Source organism: Macrobrachium rosenbergii, chromosome 28 (genome assembly GCF_040412425.1).
Source record: "Macrobrachium rosenbergii isolate ZJJX-2024 chromosome 28, ASM4041242v1, whole genome shotgun sequence".
NCBI classification, from domain to species: domain Eukaryota; kingdom Metazoa; phylum Arthropoda; class Malacostraca; order Decapoda; family Palaemonidae; genus Macrobrachium; species Macrobrachium rosenbergii.
In genome coordinates, this window is record NC_089768.1 from 8590838 (window position 1) to 8613323 (window position 22486).

The 22486-nt window shown below is 38.5% G+C and overlaps 2 protein-coding genes across 5 annotated transcripts in view; both read right to left on the bottom strand.

Moving 5' to 3' along the window:
* LOC136854009 (zinc finger protein 235-like) overlaps positions 1-19197 on the bottom strand; it is a 22569-nt gene extending 3372 nt beyond the window's left edge. For 2 of the 4 annotated variants that reach the window (XM_067129976.1, XM_067129973.1), the window contains exons 1-3: positions 19026-19185; positions 6872-7934; positions 3881-4122 (exon numbers count right to left, since the gene is read on the bottom strand). In XM_067129976.1, the coding sequence (XP_066986077.1) occupies positions 3881-4109 (229 nt within the window). In that variant the 5' untranslated portion in view covers positions 4110-4122; positions 6872-7934; positions 19026-19185. Of the gene's footprint in view, positions 1-3880; positions 4123-6871; positions 7935-18936; positions 18974-19025 lie in introns of those variants that run through there. The other 2 variants (XM_067129974.1, XM_067129975.1) reach the window with 2 other exon arrangements.
* On the bottom strand, positions 7099-7878 carry CcnQ (cyclin-Q). The gene has a single exon (XM_067129797.1). The coding sequence runs from the start codon at positions 7876-7878 to the stop codon at positions 7099-7101; it is 780 nt and encodes a 259-aa protein (XP_066985898.1).
* Positions 19198-22486: the final 3289 nt, after the last annotated feature.

The following is a 22486-nucleotide window of genomic DNA, read 5'->3' on the forward strand; positions in this document are numbered from 1 at the left end:
AAACACTAAATATGCTTATAAACAACCACCGTCACACTTGAACTGAAAACTTTACGCAAAAAGCAATTACAGTATCTACCTTTTTTATATATTTGTAACAAACTCCATAAATACACTTAAAAACAAAAAAGCAACCCCTTCTTTTTCTCTAATATCCAACATGTAGTTCAGTAGACTAGACGTCGTTTTTCATTTGCACCAAGCACTGTAAAATACATCATACTGTTCACAGAAAAAAGTAAACCCCTTTTTTCTCATATAGGCAACACAATGTGATAGTTAACATAAACAATTTTATCAAAATAATCATTCTAACACCATGATATAAAAATACTTTTTTACTCTCACTTAACTGTGTGTGCTGCTCATCATATTTACGATGGCTGGATGTTTTAAAAACTTAGGCTTTGAAGTAAACATACCTCACTATTGTTCGCGCGCTCTCTCTCTCTCTCTCTCTCTCTCTACCATATCTCAGTACTGTACATATCCTTTAATACTTTATCATACGACATAAAATCACAAAACCAAACAAGCTCCGGGAAGTTTACCACCATTGAATGAGCGCATGCATACCTGTGCACATATTAGCATTTATCTTTTGGTTTGTAAAAGAGAATACTGTAGCATAAAATATACATATAAAAGTGGAGTGCCAGCCATCCGAGCCCCCCCACCGTAGAAACTTATCGAAGACTCCCCCAACCCCCAAAAACCATTCTCAGTCTGTTTATGAGTTGAAGCAGTGTTACGAACATTTTCGGAGAGCAGTTTTTTTCAAACTTTTTAAAATTTATATACTGTATATCATATATCTTTGGGCCTTGGTTCCTGGGGTCTGGGTAATGATGAATTCTAGATAATAATGATCTAGATAATCAAGAGATTGCTGTACAATATTCTCACAGTATTATATAGTAAAGCAACACATCAGACTTTCTTATTACTAAACTAACTAAATCAAAATGAATTATTAAATCTTTGCACTGTTATTCACTCACCTATAACTGTGAAAAGAAATACGATGCTTGAATCTATACACATTAATCAGAATATCTTGAGCTTTGCACAGATCTAATTTGCTTTGAACATCTTTCATGTTTCATATATACTAAACATAAATGTTATTTTTCACTATCACAAGAGCAGATCAATCAAAACCTAATGAATCTACCAAGGGGGTACCCAGCTATGTCTGGCAGGTGAGGGCTGAATCAGTGGTCTGGCTACTAAATAATAATAATAATAATAACAATAATAATAATAATAATAATAATAATAATAATAATAATAATAATAATAATACTGTAATAATAATAAAAAAAGAGACTATAAACAGACATATTAGAAATTATATGAGAACCAAAAAGAAATGAACCCAATATCAGTATACTGTAAGTTGTATAGAAAGGGATGAATGAAAATAATGAGATACCAGCAACAGGAAAAGGGGTAGACAGAGTGATGCAACCACCTTGCGAGACAGGGAGTGAAAGAGAAAGGGAAAACAAATATAAAGGATAATATTCTAATTAACCCTTAAACGCCGAGCCTCTATTTACAAAAACGTCTCCCGTATGGCGGTGGCGTTCGGTGAGTTAGCGCCGAAGCGGAAAAAAAGTTTTTTTCAAAAAATCACAGCACGCTTAGTTTTTAAGATTAAGAGTTCATTTTTGGCTCCTTTTTTTTTGTCATTGCCTGAAGTTTAGTATGCAACCATCAGAAATGAAAAAAAATATTATCATATATAAATATTGGAATATATGACAGTGAAAAAAAAAAACTCATATAATTGTATACAAATCGCGCTGTAAGCACAACGGTTAAAGCTAATGAGTTAATTTTTTTTCTTTGTATTGTACACTAAATTGCGATGATTTTGGTATATAACAAATTGTAAAATGATCAAAGCAACACAGAGAAAATATTATCACAAAATGATGCATGAATTCGTAATGCGCGGACGTAAAAGAATGTTTTTTTCAAAAATTCACCATAAATCGAAATATTGTGCTAGAGACTTCCCGTTTATTGAAAAATGAAGCTAATTGATTGAATATTACTAGACTGTAAGTGTTTTAGCTTACAATTGCAGTTTTCGACCATTTCGGTCGAGTTAAAGTTGACCGAAAGTAGAATTTTTTCTATTTATCGTGATTTATATGAAAATATTTCAAAATTGATAAAAGCTACAACTATGAGTTATTTTCTGTTGTATTGTACATGAAAGTGCGCACATTTTCATATATAAAACTTTATGTAACGACTAATATAAAACGGTGCAAATATTACGACAACAAGACGAAAGAATTTCCGAGATGTTCGCCGAGTTACCGTGGCAGACGTAAGGAAAAATGTTTTTAAAAAATTCACCATAAATCGAAATATTGTGCTAGAGACTTCCAATTTATTGCAAAATGAAGGTAAACGATTGAATATTACTAGAATGTAAGAGTTTTAGCTTACAATTGCGTTTTTTGACCATTTCGATCGAGTTAAAGTTGACCGAAGGTTGAAATTTTGGCAGTTATCGTGATTTATGTGAAAATATTTCAAAACTGATAAAAGCTACAACCATGAGCTATCTTCTGTTGTATTCTACATGAAATTGCACACATTTTCATATACAAAAGTTTACGTAACGACTAATGTAAAACGATGCAAACATTACGACAACATGACGAAAGAATTTCTGAGATGTTCGGCCGAGTTAAAGTTGACCGAAGGTTGAAATTTTGGCAGTTATCGTGATTTATATGAAAATATTTCAAAACTGATAAAAGCTACAACCATGAGTTATTTTCTGTTGTATTCTACATGAAATTGCGCACATTTCCATATATAAAACTTTATGTAACGACTAATATAAAACAGTGCAAACATTACAACAACGTGACGAAAGAATTTCCGGTCGCGGACGTACGGAAAAAGTTTTTTCAAAAATTCACCATAAATCGAAATATTGTGCTAGAGACTTCCAATTGGTTGCAAAATGAAGGTAAATGATTGAATATTACTAGAATGTAAGAGTTTTAGCTTACAATTGCGTTTTTTTACCATTTCGGTCGAGTCAAAGTTGACCGAAGGTTGAAATTTTGGCAGTTATCGTGATTTATATGAAAATATTTCAAAACTGATAAAAGCTACAACCATGAGTTATTTTCTGTTGTATTGTACATGAAATTGCGCAAATTTTCATATATAAAACTTTATGTAATGGCTAATATAGAACAGTGCAAAAATTACGACAAAATGACGAAAGAATTTCTGAAATTTTCGGCAGAGTTACCGCACAGGCGTAAGAAAAAAGTTTTTTTCAAAAATTCACCATAAATCAAAATATTGTGCTAGAGACTTCCAATTTGTTGCAAAATGAAGGTACATGATTGAATATTACTAGAATGTAAGAGTTTTAGCTTACAATTGCGTTTTTCGACCATTTCGGTCGAGTCAAAGTTGACCGAAGGTTGAAATTTTTTGTAGTCGACGTACGGTACGTCCACTTGGCACCCAACAGACAATTTTAGTCGACGTATGATACGTCCAGTAGGCGTTTAAGGGTTAAAATAAACTTCTTTCATCAAGCAGAGTTGCATAAATAAACTATGCAAAATCATCCTGCACAATTCATAAAGTTGGATAAATCTGACTGGAATGCATTCTGCATATCTGAGTACAGTGCTAAACACTTCAAAAGGTTATGGCTAGGAGTTAGGAATAAATTTTTGTAAACAAAAAATTAATTTTTGTAAGGAAAGAGTACACAAATATTTATAACAAAGTAAAACAAAAAAGATATTTATAACAAAGTAAAAAAGATATAACACAGTAAAAAAGATATAACAGAGGAAAACAAAAACAATTTTGGAGGCAACCTTACCGGATTCTGTATTTTGATCGAAAGCAGGCTTTGGATGAAAACCGGCTGTTGAAACGCCGTCTCCAAGATGTCTCTCTAAGTGATGTGTGAGTTCCTGGATGCCACCAACATGAGTACTGCAAATTGCACACTGAAGGGGTCTGTACATATAGTACAAGAGATGATCATGCAGTGCAACCACAGAAATGAAGTCATGTCGACAGCACAGCGGACACCCAATAGAACCCATCTTTCAAGTCTACCTGAAAATTAAATTCCAAAAGTAAATAAATAATGTACATTCATTTGATTCAGGACACAATACCTAAACTTCACTGTAGTCAACAAAATGGCTTCAGCTTGCCAAGTCTAATTAGCCTACTGCCATATGAACATGGTTCAAAACAAAAACGGTATATAACTGCAGTATGAGTTGCACATTTGCTACCATACAATTACTGATGCCTAGGGACAATAATGCACTGTCCAAAGACAGAGAAATGTCCATCAAATGCTGTGACTCACTGGGAAAAAACCATCCCTAAACAGCGCAGGAGCCTCTTCACTCAATATCTTGCCCCCTGTAGGGTGGCAGGCTTTAACAATAGCATTCTTGCTGCTATGCAAGGGAAAGTCACTAAATGGCTGATAACTTGAGGCTTTAAGCAACACACCTTGTATTACTGTTGCAAAATTAAGAAGAAAGAAGACTGATACTCAGTTTTGGGGTTCTGAATGTGTGGGAATGGCACAGACAAAAAATAAATGATGTCTCAGTTCAGGGTGAGAAAGTCTGAGGCTTCACATTTGAATTTAAATTAAAAGTTGCTAGTTTTCAGCAAACATCAGCCTGGCTCCCTTGCCCCCAATCACACCCTCACACTATGACACTGAAAAAAAAATTTTGAAAAGAGAGTAGCTCATTTAGTTTTGGAAAGATCATGGGAAAGTGTAAATGAGATGTTAAAACTATGACTTTGCACTTGAAACTACAGATTATATGACATGAAATAGTAAATAAAATGGAAATGGTTCACTCACACAATACAGAAAGAACAGAAGAAGGCAATTGCCGTAGTCTTTCAATCAAAAACAGCAAATATTTATCTATGGATTTTGTAGAAGTTAAGGAGTTACAGCAATACCATGTCACTATCGTCTACCACTCATAATGCAGATATGTTGGAAATTGACAAGCAAGGAAAACTCATAAAGGAAGCCAAAGTTCATTATTTTTATTTTGCATGAGTGAGAAATAATGAGAAATAATGTAAATTTACTGTTAATTCAACCATTAAACCATACTGTATATATCTCTCTCTCTCTCTCTTTCTCTTGTCAACCCTTTCCTTACTATCCCGAATATACTTGTGAACAGTGACCATGTACTTTTTTTACAATCACGACACTACTCTTTTTATCATCCAAAAAATCCATACTTATTTTTATCATTCCAATTTTATTTGTTCTCCAATTCATTCCTGTTTTCCATGCCTACTCTCCTGGTACCGAGTGTTTAGTGTGCATTTTTATCAACAGATGATGGGGCTTTTAGTTTTCTGTATAAGAAAACTATTGTGTCAGCTTTGTCTGTCTGTCCGCTTTTTTTCTGTCTGCCCTCAGATCTTAAAAACTACTGAGGCTAGAGGGCTGCAAATTGGCATGTTGATCATCCTCCCTCCAATCATCAAACATACAAAGTTATGCCCCTCTAGCCACAGTAGTTTTTATTTGTTTTAGGTTAAAGTTAGCCATAACGGTACGTCTGGCAACTATATAAGATAGGCCACCACCAGGCAGTGGTTAAAATTTCATGGGCCGTGGCTCATACAGCATTATACCAAGACCACCAAAAGACACATCTATTTTCAGTGCCCTTGATTATATGCTGTAGTGGCTGTACAGAAAACTCGATTGCACTGAAGAAACTCCAGCACATTTTTTACTTATTTTCTTTTATCACTGATCTTTAAGCAAGGACTGCTCTGGCCCTCTACCAACATACATTCTTATTAATGCCATCTCGTTAACACTAGAAGTATTATAAAGAGAATTTTGATACTGCATGAATAAGAAAATAATTCTGCAACTTTATAATATTGCATGACTCAGAAAAAGAATAAAAAAATTTAATCATTTAATTTTTTTCTATTTTTACATAACTCCCAAGTTAACTCAGGAATATAAAGATTTCATATTTCAAACCTTAATAACTTCCAAAGTATTGATAATTTGGCAACAAAATATATATTTATATATAATTTATAAAGCAACTTAAACAAATTAGTAAAAATCATGCTATTAAACCACACTTTTGCAAGGGCTTTAACTCATAATTCTGCATGAATAAAATAATAATGATGTACCTTTATAATATTGCATGACTCAAAAACATAACCAACTATAATTTTACAATTTGCTGCATATTATCCTATACAGAAATTCTAAAAATAAACAAAAATTTACTAATTTTTTTATATATAATTGCAAAAAAAAGTGTGAAAGGGAAGGGGGTTAAACACATCACACAGTATATGAATTTTGGGAACGGTCAGTAAAATAAAAAGGAGTGTTAATGGTTTCAAGTAATGAAAAATTCAATAAATGGGTGCCATTCACGTGTTCACTCCAGGGCTGAATTGAATTATTAAGTTATTCTGGATGTTAACTGTGTATACTCTACTTAAATCTTTGTGTGTGAATCCCTCTTGATTGGTGATACTTTCACTTTGCTTTTATTACAAGTGTTCTTTGTAGTTCAGGGTTTGTTTAATTAACTTTATGTATCACTGTTTTCATCTGTGAAAATCTATGAACAATTCAACAACTGGTAGCTCACAAATCAACTTGTTCAGAAGAAGAAGCAAATTAGGTAATCTTAAATACAGCAGCATTCTTGACTCCTGAAAAATAAAAGTGACACTTCTTTGTTCCTGCCTCATTTAACAGGAAACTCAATGACAAAACTAAATCCTAATTACACTATGAACAAAGTCACCATACCAACTTTACCTTAATGGGATGTAACACAGAAGAGATGAGGGGTACTGAAGTTTCCAGCTATTATCTACACTGCTGCTTCATAAACTGGCCAGGCAGCAATAACATTTCTGACACAGCAGAGCAACTCCCTCTCTTGATTTCTTCCCCTTTTATTCTCCGCAAACACTGCACAGTACTGAGCAGTACAACGTAAGTAGAAAAGAGTACGACGTAAGTAGAAAAAAGTCTTTGTGCAGCTACTTATAATTATTCTTGATTTTCAATTTTTCTTCTCCTTTATACACAGCTAAGATCTGGGATGAAACTTCCCATACTGCTTTAGTTGTGCAGTCAGCATGCAGTACAGTAAACCATGACTGATCATGTAGATCATCACACCCAGGAACCACTACCCCATACACCTGATTAACAATATTCAGGATAGCCGCAGAGAGAAGCTGAGGTGAATATTTTATCACAATAGGTGAATGGTATATGTCTTGAAGGAGGGTAAATGATAAATCTACAAATGGAATGGAGTTGAATGTCTTCTTCCCTAGCCATTCTTTCAGTGATTCAACATAGTGAAGCAAATACTTATGAGGGAGGTCTACTTTCAATTTGAAGCCAAGAACACGCATAAGCAGAAGTTCAGCTTGGATAAGAGAGTCCCTTAAAGCAAAATAAGGTTCAAGAGGCAAAGGAGGGCTCTCACGTCTAACACAATTGATTCCCACATTGATGATGTCCCGGATTTTTATATCATCATCTTCAACCTTTGACGCAAGATACAAGCATGTGCAACCAATGAGATATGGATCATATTCCTCTAAGGAGATATTATAAAAAAACCTGTGGAAGTATGTGGCAGCTGTAGCTACTGTCAACAAATTTGCTTTTAGTTTAATCCCACATTCAATGATGTATCGAGCTCCTGCAAATTGGCTATGACATTCACTGTAATCTATTACAGGGTTAAAACCTTCTGTAATTTGCTCCCCAGTTGAGGTCTTGTTGCTGTCAATCTGATATTCCATAGCCTTTACAACATATCATTTGATGCGAAACTTTTGCGGGTGGAGTACCACTTGACCTGAAAAATAAAAAATGCTGTTAAGAACATTAAAAACTTCTGTGCATAGAAAGCAGAGCCAAAATCCATCACTTACCATACAATGAGATGTGTACACAAAAAATAAACTAAATACTCCATTAAAAATTTATACTGAATATTTCATACAAACATCTTTATTAGTATTAGTATTTTATGTCTCATAAATACTTTTCTCAATATATGTACTGAAGTAAATTGTTACAGTTAAATATAATAAAACTTATACTAATTTGTATTTTTCCTACCTGTACAAACCAGTCTTTAATTCTAGCTGGAATCAGTCACCGAACTTGGTAACATGGTAGTTAACTGGTAGTGAGTGAGTGGGGAAACATACCTCACTCACTCACCAACACTAGTTGCTATTTCTTTGGCTGCAGGAACAGAGCGGAGGAAATGAGCCAGAGTTAAGGACATATAAGACTGGTTTGTATAACTACGATAATTTGTTTTAAAATTTGTTATTTCTCCCTACAGAAATACAAACATGGCATTTTTATAATAAAATAAGGTTTTATATATTATTACCAAGTAATTACATAGCTATAGTTTCTACTCTAAACAGCAACTTAAGAATTGAAAGTCCGTGGTAGCGCTCTTTTGTTTTGGTGCAGCTAAGTACCCCGCCCACTTTCAGGGAAGAATAGGTACAACGCAGCTAAAGACCTCAGTTCGTTTATGCTCTCATTCCATGTGAGGGGAGGAGGGATGGGCTCTGTTCATGTAATTACTTGGTAAGTATATATAAAACCTTATTTTATTATAAAAAAGTAATTTTTATATATGACACTAAAAAAGTAATTTTTTATATATGACCCCAAGTAATTACATAGCTGAATCCAGGTATATTTAACCCACACTGATAGGAGGTGGGAAGAATGGACATGTGCTACTCCAAAAAAATATAAAGAAATGCATTTGAAATAGAAAAGGAAAGCTAGCATTGTGGTAATGCATGTTGTAACCTTACCTGGGGAGAATGCAAAAGCAGGAGGACACTGACTCTTGGTCGTTGCTCATCTCGCCCCGTAGGGACATGATCGGTAGTGTCAGGATTGTCCCTACTTCAGTGGGAGCTTTGTGGTCAGGGAGTGCATCTATGACTTGACAAAGCTTAAACACAACAATTGCCCTTGTCCTGGGTGAAAAATGGACATCGACTAACATATGACCATAAAATTATATTACCTGCACACCATTTAAAACACATATACTGTACAGTATTACCCATCCATTAAAAACGAAGATTGGAGGGTACTCCAGATACTAAGTACCCCTGGCTTCCCAAAAACTCAACAACCTTAATCAAGGCTAGGAGACAGAGAAATAGGAGGATCACTCCCCCCTCATTCCCTAGTGCCACGCCAGGCGCAGAGAACGGACCCAGTGTACTGTAGTCCTCAAACACAGTTTCAACGTCATGTAAATAATAGTTGGCGAAGACCGAGCAACACTTCAAATAAGTCGACTGGATTATGGTAGCCAGAGAGAGATTGCGTTAAAAAGCCAACGAAGTTCCCTGAATTCCCAAGTGAGACTTTACAATAATGTCTCCCAAAAAGAAAGATATAACATTATTGGAGAGAGGATGTAAAAGGTTCTTGACAGAACACCAGAGGTTACGAGAATTCCCTCTGATATTCTTGGGTCTCTCGATATACAATCTTAATGATCTCACTGGGCATAACACTCTCTCTTGTTCAGATGGTCCTACCAGTTCTGCAAGACTCTGGACCAAAAAAGAATGAGGCCAAGGGTCAAGATGGGTACTCGTTTTTGGCTAAGAAGCCTAAAATATATGAGCAAATAGCTGTCTCTTGCAAAAAAACTTGTTTGTCCAGGGCTTGTAACTCGCTGACTCTTTCGCTGTGGCTAAATCGATTAAGGAAAGTGTCTTTCTAGACAAATGTAGGAATAAATCTAGGTTCCAAGACACTGGCTACTGAGACTTCCATTTCCTGGTGTCAAAAGACTTGACTAAGTCTGAAATGTCAGGGTCTATGGAAATGTTCACACCTCTATGCTTGAATACTGAGTTCAGCATGGATCTGTAACCCTTTATTGTAGACGTCGAAAGGCCTCTAGAAGATCCTGGGTAAAGTAAAAATTTGGCTAGTTGGGCTACAGAGGTAGAAGAAGACAAGATGCTACATTCTTTACCCCATGTCCTAAAAACTGCCCACTTAGCCTGGTAGTGCTTTGAAGAAGAGTCATGTCTGCATTTTGCGATAGCATTCACAACTCTTCTTGAAAATCCTTTCACTCTAACAAGCTTCCTGACAGTTTAAAGCCTGTCAAAGTGAGAGTGGACGAACCTTGATGATATCTGTTAAAGTGAGGTTGTCTGAGAAGATCTTTCCTCTGTGGGAGGAGCCACAGAAAGTCTGACAGAAGTTCCAGAAGGTCTGGAAACCACTCCTTTTGAGGCCAAAAGGGAGCTACTAGGATAATCGATGCATGATGAGAAGTCTTAAATTTGTTGATCATGTCTCTTACTGGACTGAACGGAGGGAAGGCATACATTTCCAGGTGTGACCAATCCTGAAGTATCGCCTCCATTGCCCAAGTGTGAGGGTCCAGTGCCAGAGAGCAATACAGGGGGAGGCGATGGATCCTGGATGTTGCAAACAAGTCTATTGACGGTGTTCCCACTGTTTCAACAGGTCGGTGCACACCTGTGGATTCAGCGACCATTCCGTGGGTAGAACCCGTTTGCAACGGCTCAATTCATCCACTAATAAGCTTAACTTGCCCTGAACACAGCAGGTGAGAATCTGTGTATTGTTGTTGTGCGCCCAAAGAAAGAGATCCTTGGCTAACTCGCACAGTGACAGAGATTGAGTGCCTCTTTGGTTTCAAATATAAGCCAGAGACTCGAGTTATTGCGGCAAAATGTTGAAGAGCCAGGTGAATCTCTTTCAACTCCTACAGATTTATGTGCAGTTTCCTCTTCTGAAGGGACCACTTCCAATCCTCCTAGTGTGCTTCTCAACCTAGGTCCGATGTGTCGGAGAATAATGAGAGGTTCAGGTTCGGAGAACATAGGGACTTCAGTGAGTGGAACCTTCCTTCTACCAGCCATCGCTGAAGATCTTTTATTTCCTGTGTGATGGGGAATATAAAGGAATCTGAAAGAATCTTCTTGTTCCAACTGGCTTTCAGAAAGAACTGCAAAGGCCTCGCATGCAGTACCCCCAAAAGGAACGAACATCTCTAAGGAGGAGAGATTCTGTAGCAGGCTCATCCAGTCATTGGCTGAGCAGGTCTGAAGACTCGGAAATGACAGACTTCTATGGGTGCATGATAGTATTCTCTTCTCTAATGGAAAAACCTGAAAAAGTCGAGATCAATCTTCATATCCAAATAGACTATTGTCTGAGAAGGGACTTTTCCTGCCCAACTCCTGGGCTAACTGAAGGGTTCTGAGAGGGTCCTCCAAGCACTTCTTCTGGGATGATGAACATAAGGCCAGTCATCCAAACTTCACGCCCATTAGCCATGGCGAAGACTTGAAGGGATATTGACAACCCGAAGCATAGAGCCCGAAATGGGAAAACTTTGACCTGAGAGCGAATCACAGGAATTTCCTGGAATCCCAGTGTATTGGGATATGAAAGTAAGTGTCTCTCATGTCTACTGAGACCATCCAATCTTCTTGGGAAATTGCAGCAAGAACTGAGCTGTTCATCTGCATCCTGAACTTCGTGGTTTGGACGATCGGACTGCTTACATCCAGGACTGGCCTCCAACAAAGAGTGATTGCAAAATCCTTCCCCAATGACAAGTCTTCTACCTCTTCTACAGCTCTCTTGTGGAGAAGAGCTGTGACTTCCTTTTTTGAAGGGGCTCGCATATCATACCTTGAGAACCCGTAGTACCCATAGTTCTATCGATCTGGCCTCTTGCTGTCTCCAGAAGTGTGAAGCCCTTTGTTGGCTGAGTCGGTTGAGCTTCAGACTGTCACTCGATGGGTCGGAGTTCAATTCCCGCGGCTGGCTGATGAAGAGTTAGAGGAATTTATTTCTGGTGATAGAAATTCATTTCTCGTTATAATGTGGTTCGGATTCCACAATAAGCTGCAGGTCCTGTTTCCAAGTAACCAATTGGTTCTTAGCCACGTAAAATAAGTCTAATCCTTCGGGCCAGCCCTAGGAGAGCTGTTAATCAGCTCAGTGGTCTGGTAAAACTAAGGTATACTTAATTTTTTCCAGAAGTGTGGGAGTCTGGCGCCCACAGGTAGACGGAGGACCGAAGTCTCACTTGCTACAGACTGGTCTAGAAGAGGACTTCTTGCTGATAGGGAGAACTGATCTGGGATTTGTGCGTGGCCGCAAGGAAGCTCTTCCTCTGTTACCTCGAAAGAGCCGTGGCTGGAGAGGAGAGAGAGGCCGAGGATTAAATGAAACAGCAGGTGTTCAGTTTGACTCCATCGTTTGCTTGGACAACTGTGCAAGCAAGTCGTGAGTAGCCTTTTGTCATTCCGTAGCTACCCGCTCTAATGTCATTCGAGGAAAAAAGGGTGTTTGTACAGATGAGCAAAAAGAAAAGCAGATCTCTGGGATGGTGTCACTTCTTTAGTGGTGAAAGAACACCATGTCTCTTTTCTCCAGCATACATGACGAAAAAAGAGCAGCTAACTCCTGTGTCCCATCTCGAATCGCCTTGTCCGCACATGACAGGACTCCGAGCCAGTCTGCATGTACGAATATAGCACAAACTCCCAAGGAAGGAGCTTCCCCAGTTGTATGGAATACACATCTCCCTTTGGAAATCTGAGAAGGAGAACAAAATACAGCTTTGTCCAACTTCCTCTTCTCAGATAGCTAAGATTCGATCCCTGACAACGCTTTCTTGGACGAAATAGAGAGCCATCTATGGGAGTCTAGTGGTATTCGATGATTGCCATAACAAGGACGCTGATCCCGATGAAGAAGGGGCCGCAGTGGAGAAATATGTCGGGAAGCAGAGCAGAAAATAATTCAATAATGAGGCATAAGCTGATGAAGGCTGTTCTGGTTCAGGTTCCTCCTCTGCTGAAGATACAGCAGAAAGTGCCAAATCTTGCTGTGGTTCTTCTGGTTTCAAAGACGAGTTCTTCAACAGTTCCAGGATGTTGTCCAAATACTGGTGAGTGGGAAGCAAATAAGTCTTGGGGTGCTGATGCACTTGCAGGCTTCGCACGATCAGCGACAAGTGAAGAGGATACGGCCGTGGGGATCTGTGACACAGAAGGTGCAGAAACAGGTTGACCTGCAGCAGTAGGGATGTCTGAATCTGGAGTCTCAGACCCGTATCCCAATGGTGGAGAGCTGGGAGCCAACGGGATGTCTGGAGCTACAGCGAGAACTGAACCTGCAGTAGCCTTATGAGCCACTGGGAGCTCAGGTCCAATGGGAGAGGGAGATCCCAAAGCTCGCTTATGAACCAATTGGTGCTTGGTAGCCAACTGGCGCTTGTGAGCCTATGGGTGCTTACGAGCCAATGGGAGCTCGGTGTCCAAAGGGAGCTCTCTGTTGTCTCAATAGCTGCAAGAGGGCTCTTGGTCCGTAAGGCGTTTGCGAGGTACCGCTGTACATACATCCGCAACATGCCTCTTCAAAGGTCTAGAAGACTCCTGAAAACGTCCTTTGGGTTCGGAATCCGAACCACTGGAAGATAAGGTGTGATCCAATTGGCCAATTGGACACCTTCCGAGCATTTGGTTGCCAAAACCTGGGAAATAGCAACAAGTTTGGGTGAGGAAGCAACCACTCGTGTGCAAACCCCATCGACCTCCCTTGGACTTACGGTTCACCTCCTCCCAGGTGCAGGGGAGTCTGACAGTTACCGAATTTAGGAGATCCGTATGACTCCTTTCCAGTGGCTGTCTGTTGATACCTGGGACTGGCAGCAGGATCAACTGTGGAAGCAACTACTCATGGGCAAACCCCACCGACCTCCCTTGGACTTAAGGTTTGCCTCCTCCCAGGTGCAGGGGAGTTTGGCAGGGACCTCCATCTAGGAGCGTTAGTGGGACGAATAGCCACCCCCTCCCCAACACTAACCCAGGTGCAGGCACTAGCACTTACACTGACAGTTGCACTATGATCCTATATGAGCAACAGTACTTACTAAAACGTCGAATTACTTATCCATCTGAGCTTCGAGACTGGTGATGGCACTGGGTTCAGAGGGAAGGGGGCCAGGTAACGGAACTGTAGGGAGAGCAAGAGAAGTAGGAATCGGAGAACGAGAAGCCAAAGGTGTAGCAAAAGCCGGTTTAGGGGTACAGGAGTTACAGAAACTCTAGCCTCAGTTCTAGCAGCCATTTTCCTATGCCTAGCTTTCCCTAATTTATCCAAATGATTGGTCAAAGCTTTCCAATTACTTACGGCCCAGTCCTTACATTCCTCGCAAGTCAAGTCGTGGGAACATACTTGTTCATGGCAGTGAAAACAAACAGAATGCTCGTCATATTTAAACGAAGTCAACCTAGTATTACAGCCTTTGCTGCAATACTGGTTACTGGTCACACTCATTCTGACATAATAGTCAAAAAAATTAAAAAAAAGGCTAAGCTAAGCTATAAAGATATAGCTTGGAGGCTACCACATGAAAGAATACTTCACCAAATCCTTCAATAGAAGGCAACTAAACCATCCGGTGAAACTACTCCTGAATTAACAAAACACAGCTGCTGAACGACTGACGTTCAATCATCAACAGCAGAAATAAACTGAGCTCTTTAGCTACGTTGTACCTATTCTTCCCCAAAAGTGGGCGGGGCACTTACCTGCACCAAAACAAAAGAACGCTACCACGAATTTTCAATTCTTTAGCTCCCGTTTATAGTAGTAATTATAGCTATGTAATTACTTGGTAAGTGTCATATATAAAACACTGTTTCTTATACAGGAGACTCACTGCTTGCAAGGGAGGTCATCCCCTTTAACTTACTGGAGTTGAATGCCAGCCAGAAGCGTTACGCCTCTGTCTGTACATGCAATCACGGGAAGTCATGACTCCCCTGATCTCCTCCTACCAGTCTGGTGAAAAGGCTGACAACAGCAGTAGAGCCCTGAACCATAATACCCTGCCTACCGAAGGGTAGCCAAATAAGGAAAAAGATCAGAGAACCATGAAATCCTTTAGGGGAACTCAAGGTGGAAGGTAGCTCCTAGAGAGCCAATCTGAATAACTCTGCCTAAGTTCCATCTACCTTGCCAAAAGGGAGAGAAGAGGGAGAAACATCTCTAAAGTTAAACTAAGATTGGGTGTTCAAAGTGTAAGTACATGTAACTAACCCAACCCAACCCAGCTTATACTGTACTTAGATCTAGATGCTGATAGAATGGAAAAAGGGAACAAAGAGAGTCAAGTAACTGTATTCATCCCCCAGGCTTACACTAGGCTAAAGTACTCAGGTGAGATACTTTCTTGTCCAGAGGGAGCTGTGAGCAATCACCACAAGTCCCAAAAAATATCTAGAGGCCTGTGGGTGATGTCCCTTAAGTAGAATAAGGATAGAAGCTCAAGCCTGGACACCTAACCTCACTGCCCAGAAGCACTGCAAAGTTGATCGAAGAGTGGGTGAACGAGGCATTTGACCGGAGGGAGACCTCCAGTCATGAGCAGCAGCACTAGATGCCACTTGATGTCGGCCATGAGGAGTAGCCAAGGTCAATTGGAAACATGAGCTATCAACACTTGGTCACTCAACAAGGAGAAACAGGTTAAATGATGAAAAGCACAGAACATTTCCAAAATGATGGAATACAATTTCAATTACTGCCCCAAGGATATGGGATGGGTGAACAGAGTGCTGTAAAAGTCTGTTCAACTTGGCAACTAAATAATCAAGCATAAATGCAGAAAACCCACCTCGAGCTGAAACTTTCAAAACTGACCTCAACCACTGAGAAAGTATGCCAGCCTTTTCCCTAATGGCAGACAGCCCAATTGAGTGAGTTGTCCACTTGTGCAAATACCACAAAGCAAGAGCAAAGCCTCCCTCTTTGCTTGGCAAGGTTACATGAAAATTGTGCTGTAACACTAGCATTAACAGGTAACCTACCAACTATTCCTGGAAACCTGCTGAGAAGCAATGATCTCAAGAATGTTCATCTGCAAATGAGGTGAGTCATGTAGCCAGAAAATCCTCCTTAATAGCATAAACTCCCACTGTGGGGTTCCTGTCATCCAAACATGACATTAGCTCTTCTGTGACTTGCACCGAAAGAGTTGGGTGGTTGGAAGGAGCTGGCGGTGGTGTCTCAGCATCAACGAAGAGAGTGAGCAGTGATCTAACCCTGCACAAAAAGCTCCTGCAAAATGACAGGGGCCTGGGGACATTCCAAGACACAGTAAGTTCCGAACCTGATTAAGGTAAGGTTTACTGAATATTTTCAGAATTACACAACACACTAGGTAAAAAAAGGTCTGGGATCTATGATAAGTAAGTGGGAGGTGAAGCTTCAACCCAGGTAAGGACCAGGTGTTCTAGGTTGGGTTAGGTTTCAATCCTCATACTTAGCTTTATTTGCAATACACTAGGTTAGGCTGGGTGGGGGGTCTAGTAGTGCTAGCCCCCAGCCAAGCAAGAACCTAATATCCTTGATTAGATTAGGTTAGATCACAACCCTGTTATTCATTTCAATTTACGGTGCCCTAGATTGTGTCATGTGGGGGGTCTAGGGAGGGTGAAGCCCTTCTAGCTAAGTAATGATCCAGTGTCCTCAGTTTGGTTAGGGGTAGTGTGCAAAACGACCAATAGCAGCTTTATCTACATCAGATGATATAATCCTATACAAAACCAAATTGTGTAGCACAATAGCTCTTCAGCATGTCTCAAAACCTCCAAAATTAACATTACCTAATCAATTATTCACAGTCGGAGGTTTTGCATTTTTTTTTATTTGGAATAGCCCATATTTTTCCTGAGGTAGTCACTGACGTGACCCCAGTATAAATTTCCCTAAAGTTCTTAAGATGGTTGTACTATGGCATCCATGATGCTCAATTACCCAATAGTGGGAATTATAAACCCACCCAATTGTACATACATGCCCATTTGACCTACGTCACACCCTAGGCTATGCCTGAATAAGATTCATAGCCTATATCGGAGCTCTGATTCACATTTGGTAAAATTTTATAAGTTGCCAATAAGACTCCAGCCAGCCATTTTTGCATGAAAAACCATTTTGGGGTTTTCATGCAAAAATGGCTAGGAAATGACAGGGCACTAAAAGAATCTAAAAATACCAACCTAACATAACCTAGAGCTGTTTACTGGTTACAATTTTGCTGTATTAGCTATGGAAGGTGGGGGATACTGTTTCACCTTATGCCATAATTTTATTAATTTTTCATTTATCATTTGCACATAGCGCTTATGGGGTTCAAAAACTAACGAGAATGAAGAGCTCTTTCAAAAAAATAGGTTACAATTTCATATCGCGTATTGGCAACTTATAAAATTATACCACACACTCTGCCAATCTTTCCCATTCCCGCCTCCAAAATGGAAGCCATGATGTGAATGTATCGACCGTTTCTATATGTCAAATTCCATGTCATAGTACCTCCACTGTAAAACTAGGCCTAGGCTACCTATAAATTAAGTAGGGACACCACTGGTAAAACAAAGTTTTTTGGGTGCCCCTGGGGATCAGCATAGTAGAATATTATGGTCAATACCATTAACAACTCCAGTGTAGGATCATCAAGATTGGTTGAAATTTAAGTTTAAATACACAAAGTTAAAATACATGCAGTTAAATACATAAAGTTTCTAAATAAAAGTTGTGGTTGGAAATGCTTCACCCTGCTGACTGTAGAACCTAAAGATTCCCTTGAAAGAACAACCTACAACGTATAGGCTCCAATAATTGAAAGAACAACCTGCCATGTAACCTATTGGCTCCAATAATTGAAGAACCTAAAACGTAACCTATAGGCTGCAATAATTGAAAGAAAACCTACATTGTTAACTATGGGCTCCAATAATTGAAAGAACCTACAATGTAACCTATAGGCTCCAATAATTGAAGAACAACCTACAACATAACCTACTGGCTCCAACAATTGAAAGAAAACCTGCATTGTTAACTATGGGCTCCAATAATTGAAAGGACAACCTACAACGTAACCTATAGGCTCCAATAATTGAAGAACAACCTACAACATAACCTACTGGCTCCAATAACTGAAAGAAAACCTACATCGTTAACTATAGGCTCCAATAATTGAAAGAACAACCTACAATGTAACCTATAGGGGATAATTGAAAGAACAACCTACGACGCAATCTATGGGCTCCAATAACTGAAAGAACCTACAATGTTAACTATGGGCTCCAATAATTGAAAGAACTTACAACATTAACTATGGGCTCAAATAATTGAAACAACCTACAATGTTAACAATGGGCTCCAATAATATAAAGAGCCCACAACGTTAACCATGGGCTCCAATAATTGAAGGAACCTGCAACATAACCTATAGGCTCCAATAATTGAAAGAACCTACAACGTAACCTATTGGCTCCAATAATTGAAAGAACATACAACGTAACCTATTGGCTCCAATAATTGAAAGAACAACATACAACGTAACCTATTGGCTCCAATAACTGAAAGAAGAACCTACACCGTAACCTATTGGCTCCAATTGAAAGAACAACCTACAACGTCCCTCTGGCTCCAATAACTGAAAGAACAACCTACAACGTCCCTCTGGCTCCAATAACTGAAAGAACAACCTACAACGTCCCTCCGGCTCCAGTAACTGAAAGAACAACCTACAAAGTCCCTCTGGCTCCAATAACTGAAAGAACAACCTACAACGTAACCTGTTGGCTCCAATAGTTGAAAGAACCTACAACGTAACCTACTGGCTCCAATAATTGAAAGAACAACATACAACTTAACTTATTGGCTCCAAAAATTGAAAGAACAACCTACAACGTAACCTATTGGCTCCAATAACTGAAAGTACCTACAACGTAACCTAGGCTACAGGTCCCAATATATTTCCGCTTGGAGTTTATTGTTCTCCATTACCTTATCAAGGGTACACTAAGTAACTCACCAACTGGAAAAGGTGGTGTAACCGTATAACGAAGCAACAACGTGTCATTCAGTTGCACACACTTACATCTAAACCAAGACTAAGTCAACAACACTAGAGTTGGTGGGTCGGCACTCTGAAGAACATGACCATAAGGTAGGTCGGGAGTCTTGGGAGCACTGCCAGACGTAGTGAGTCATGATTGTAAAGGAGAGGTCCACAAGCAGATATACTTTATTAATATAAATTTTTTAGCTGAGTATTATAGAAAAGGGTGTATATTATGCAGTACAAGTGAGGTAATCTTAGAAGATTACCGAGATAATGAGAAATCTGCCGTCTTTTGTTTCAGTTTTTTCCTCAATCCAAGAGTGGCTGGTACTGAACACACGGTGAAATTCTCATTATCTCTGTCAACTTCTCAATTATCTCACATGTATTGCATCATATACGCCATTATCTCACCTGTATGGCGTTATATACGCCATTTTCTACATTGCATAGCCAATATATCAAATTAATAAAACAAAAAAGATATATTCATGAGGCCGTCTGCTTTACATTTTACCTGATTTCCTTTTTGGCAAGCACATCCTGAACTTGGCGAACATTCTTGGCGCTTATAATACCACTCGGAAGATACTTAAATTAACATAAATTTGGTTATTTTTAAACGATTCTGTTATCTGGCTGTTAGGTATATCTACCAACATCTTACAGGGTGTTTTCACATATTCAACCTCAATAGGATATGCTGATAAGTTTCAGAAATAGTAAAAAAAAATCACCTTGTAAAATGATGTACCAGTAAAATATGTGTTACACTGGCTTAAAAATGATAAAAACTTACCCATTTTGCAAAATTTTTCCTTAACGACGACCAGTGGTCGGATCAAATAATACACCATTTTTTAAATAAACGATTGCATTATGCGGCTAAAATTGGCTAAACGATAGGAATAGGGCCCTGACATACCTAACAGGTAGTCTGTCGCTACATATAGGCCTATATATATATATATATATATATATATATATATATATATATATATATATATATATATATATATATATCCGTCATTGTATCTGATATTTAAATGTTTTATAAAGAATCTGCGACTATTTTGCTTCTCAGTCTAGATTCAACAATCGACGTCTATCTAAAAATTGCTTACATTTGTGAAACTCACATCTGACAATGTCAAGGCAACTCCCTGAATGCTTGCATATTAAGCTTCTACCTCTTATATAAATATCCATGACGATCAAACTCTCCTAGATTCAAATTGTGAAAAGGCATAATGACTGGGAGAACAGCACATGCGGATGAAAAGATTCCAGAAAATACACAAAACAGATATGTTTTCAAGAAGTCCATTAGTTAACTGATTGACTACTGAAACCAAAAATTTCAGATACCAGCTTTCTATTTCAGACTCCTTCCTGTTCACGCGAAAAGTTTGGTTCACCGAAGTCTTGATAGAGTTCAAGTCCCCAATTTACATTATTAATGGGCCTCACACGTGATCCTTCAACAGTCTCATACCTTTTTAAGAATTCATTTTTACACACTCTACAGAAAATGTTTAGAGTGAAGATAAGATTTTTATGGGCCTTTTTATCTTCATATTATACTGTAGTATTACAGTAAAAGACATTCATGTTTAGAGTTCTTAGAATAGAGCGACTGGAGATTTTTGCGTGGGATAATATCCACGGAAACTCGCATTTTTATGGAGCAATCAATTTCCTGTACCTTTGAGAAAGAAAACAGACGTTCTTTTAGCAGAAATCGTCAAAACTGTCGGTAAATGCCATTTTTACAACCGTTATTCTTTTTACCAATAATAATCGTCAATTTCTGAGTAAATCCGAGATTTTTGGCGAGAAATGCCAATTTTGGCACCACTGACAGCCTTGGTGCGGGTACGCCACACCTCTAGAAAGAGCGAGTGAGGTATAAGAAGTACAAGAACAAGAAAAAAGAGAAGAAGAAAAGCAACCGTATAAGCTCTTTGCCAGAGACCGTATACACATATAAGGAGGCAGTCAGAAGTCCAACTTGCGCATGCGCTAGATTACCATGTGATAGATTTTCCTTTAGATAAGTAATCTATACTATACGAATGATCAGGGTTGTCTCTCTGTAAAATTCTTTTAAAGCTGATGATAACAAATTATTTTCATCAGTATTTATATATTTATTAGATATATTGCACGAAAAAACGAGATTGAATGAAGAATGATATGACTAGTTTAAAAATGTGCAAGAAAATGTAGCATGAGGCCATAAACTGCATCTTTTACAAATTCTCTTCCTTTATTCTAAGAGCAAATGGCTGAAATGAAGCAGCCGAAATTAAACGTAGATAACAGTGGACATGGCTGCAGGAAAAAGGTAACGAGTATTATGTATTCCCGCTTAAACCACTATGAGCAGTTTCTGTTCCTTCTTTTCTACTGGTGGGGAACAATAGTCACTCTATCTCTAAATTTATGCGAGTCCCATTTTTTAGTTTTCTGTAAAAGAAACTATTGAGGTGGTTTTGTCCGTCCGTCCGCACTCTTGCTGTCCGCCCTCAGCTCTTAAAAAGTACTGCGGCTATAAGGCTGCAAATTGGCATGTTGATCATCCACCCTCCAATCATCAAACATACCAAATTGAAGCCCTCTAGCCTCAGGAGTTTATATTTGATTTAAGGTTAAAGCCATGATCGTGCGACTGGCACTGCAAGGACAAGGACACCGCGGCGGTCAGCTAAGAGTTTCATGGGCCGTGGCTGAGAGTTGCATACAGCATTATACGCTGTACAGAAAACTCGATTGCGCCGAAGAAACTTCGGCGCATTCTTTACTTGTTCTTTGTTGTGCATTCTCTGTTATTTCAGTGGTCTCTTGTTTCATCAACTCGGCACCTGGCACTATCTTGCCACTTTCGTTTAACTTCTGTGTGAGCCACATCTCTCTCTTTCTGTCTAATCATTCTTCGTGTCTCTTGATGTAATATTTCAAGTACACTTAATGACATCTTAGGTATGCCTGATTATATATATATATATATATATATATATATATATATATATATATATATATATATATATATATATATATATATATATATATATATATATATATGGACACCAATGAAGGCCAAAACCCGGAACAGCATTTTACACAGCTTTATTGGGAAAAGTTTCGAGCAGTACTCTCACTCGTTATCAACCTACAAAATTAAAATGACAACATTACAATTCTTATAATAAAATTCAAAATAATACAGTAAAAATTATTATGAAAATAAGAATACGTTTAAAAGATGGCTAATCAAAATAAATAAATACAAAAAATTTAAAAATTTAAGTCACAAAAACGGAAGGTACAAAGGCATAACAAACGTACTAATTAATATACAATACCAGTAAAATGCAGCCTAAAAACACAAAAGGTCACTTTTAAAAAACAATGGCTATCCGTTGAATTAC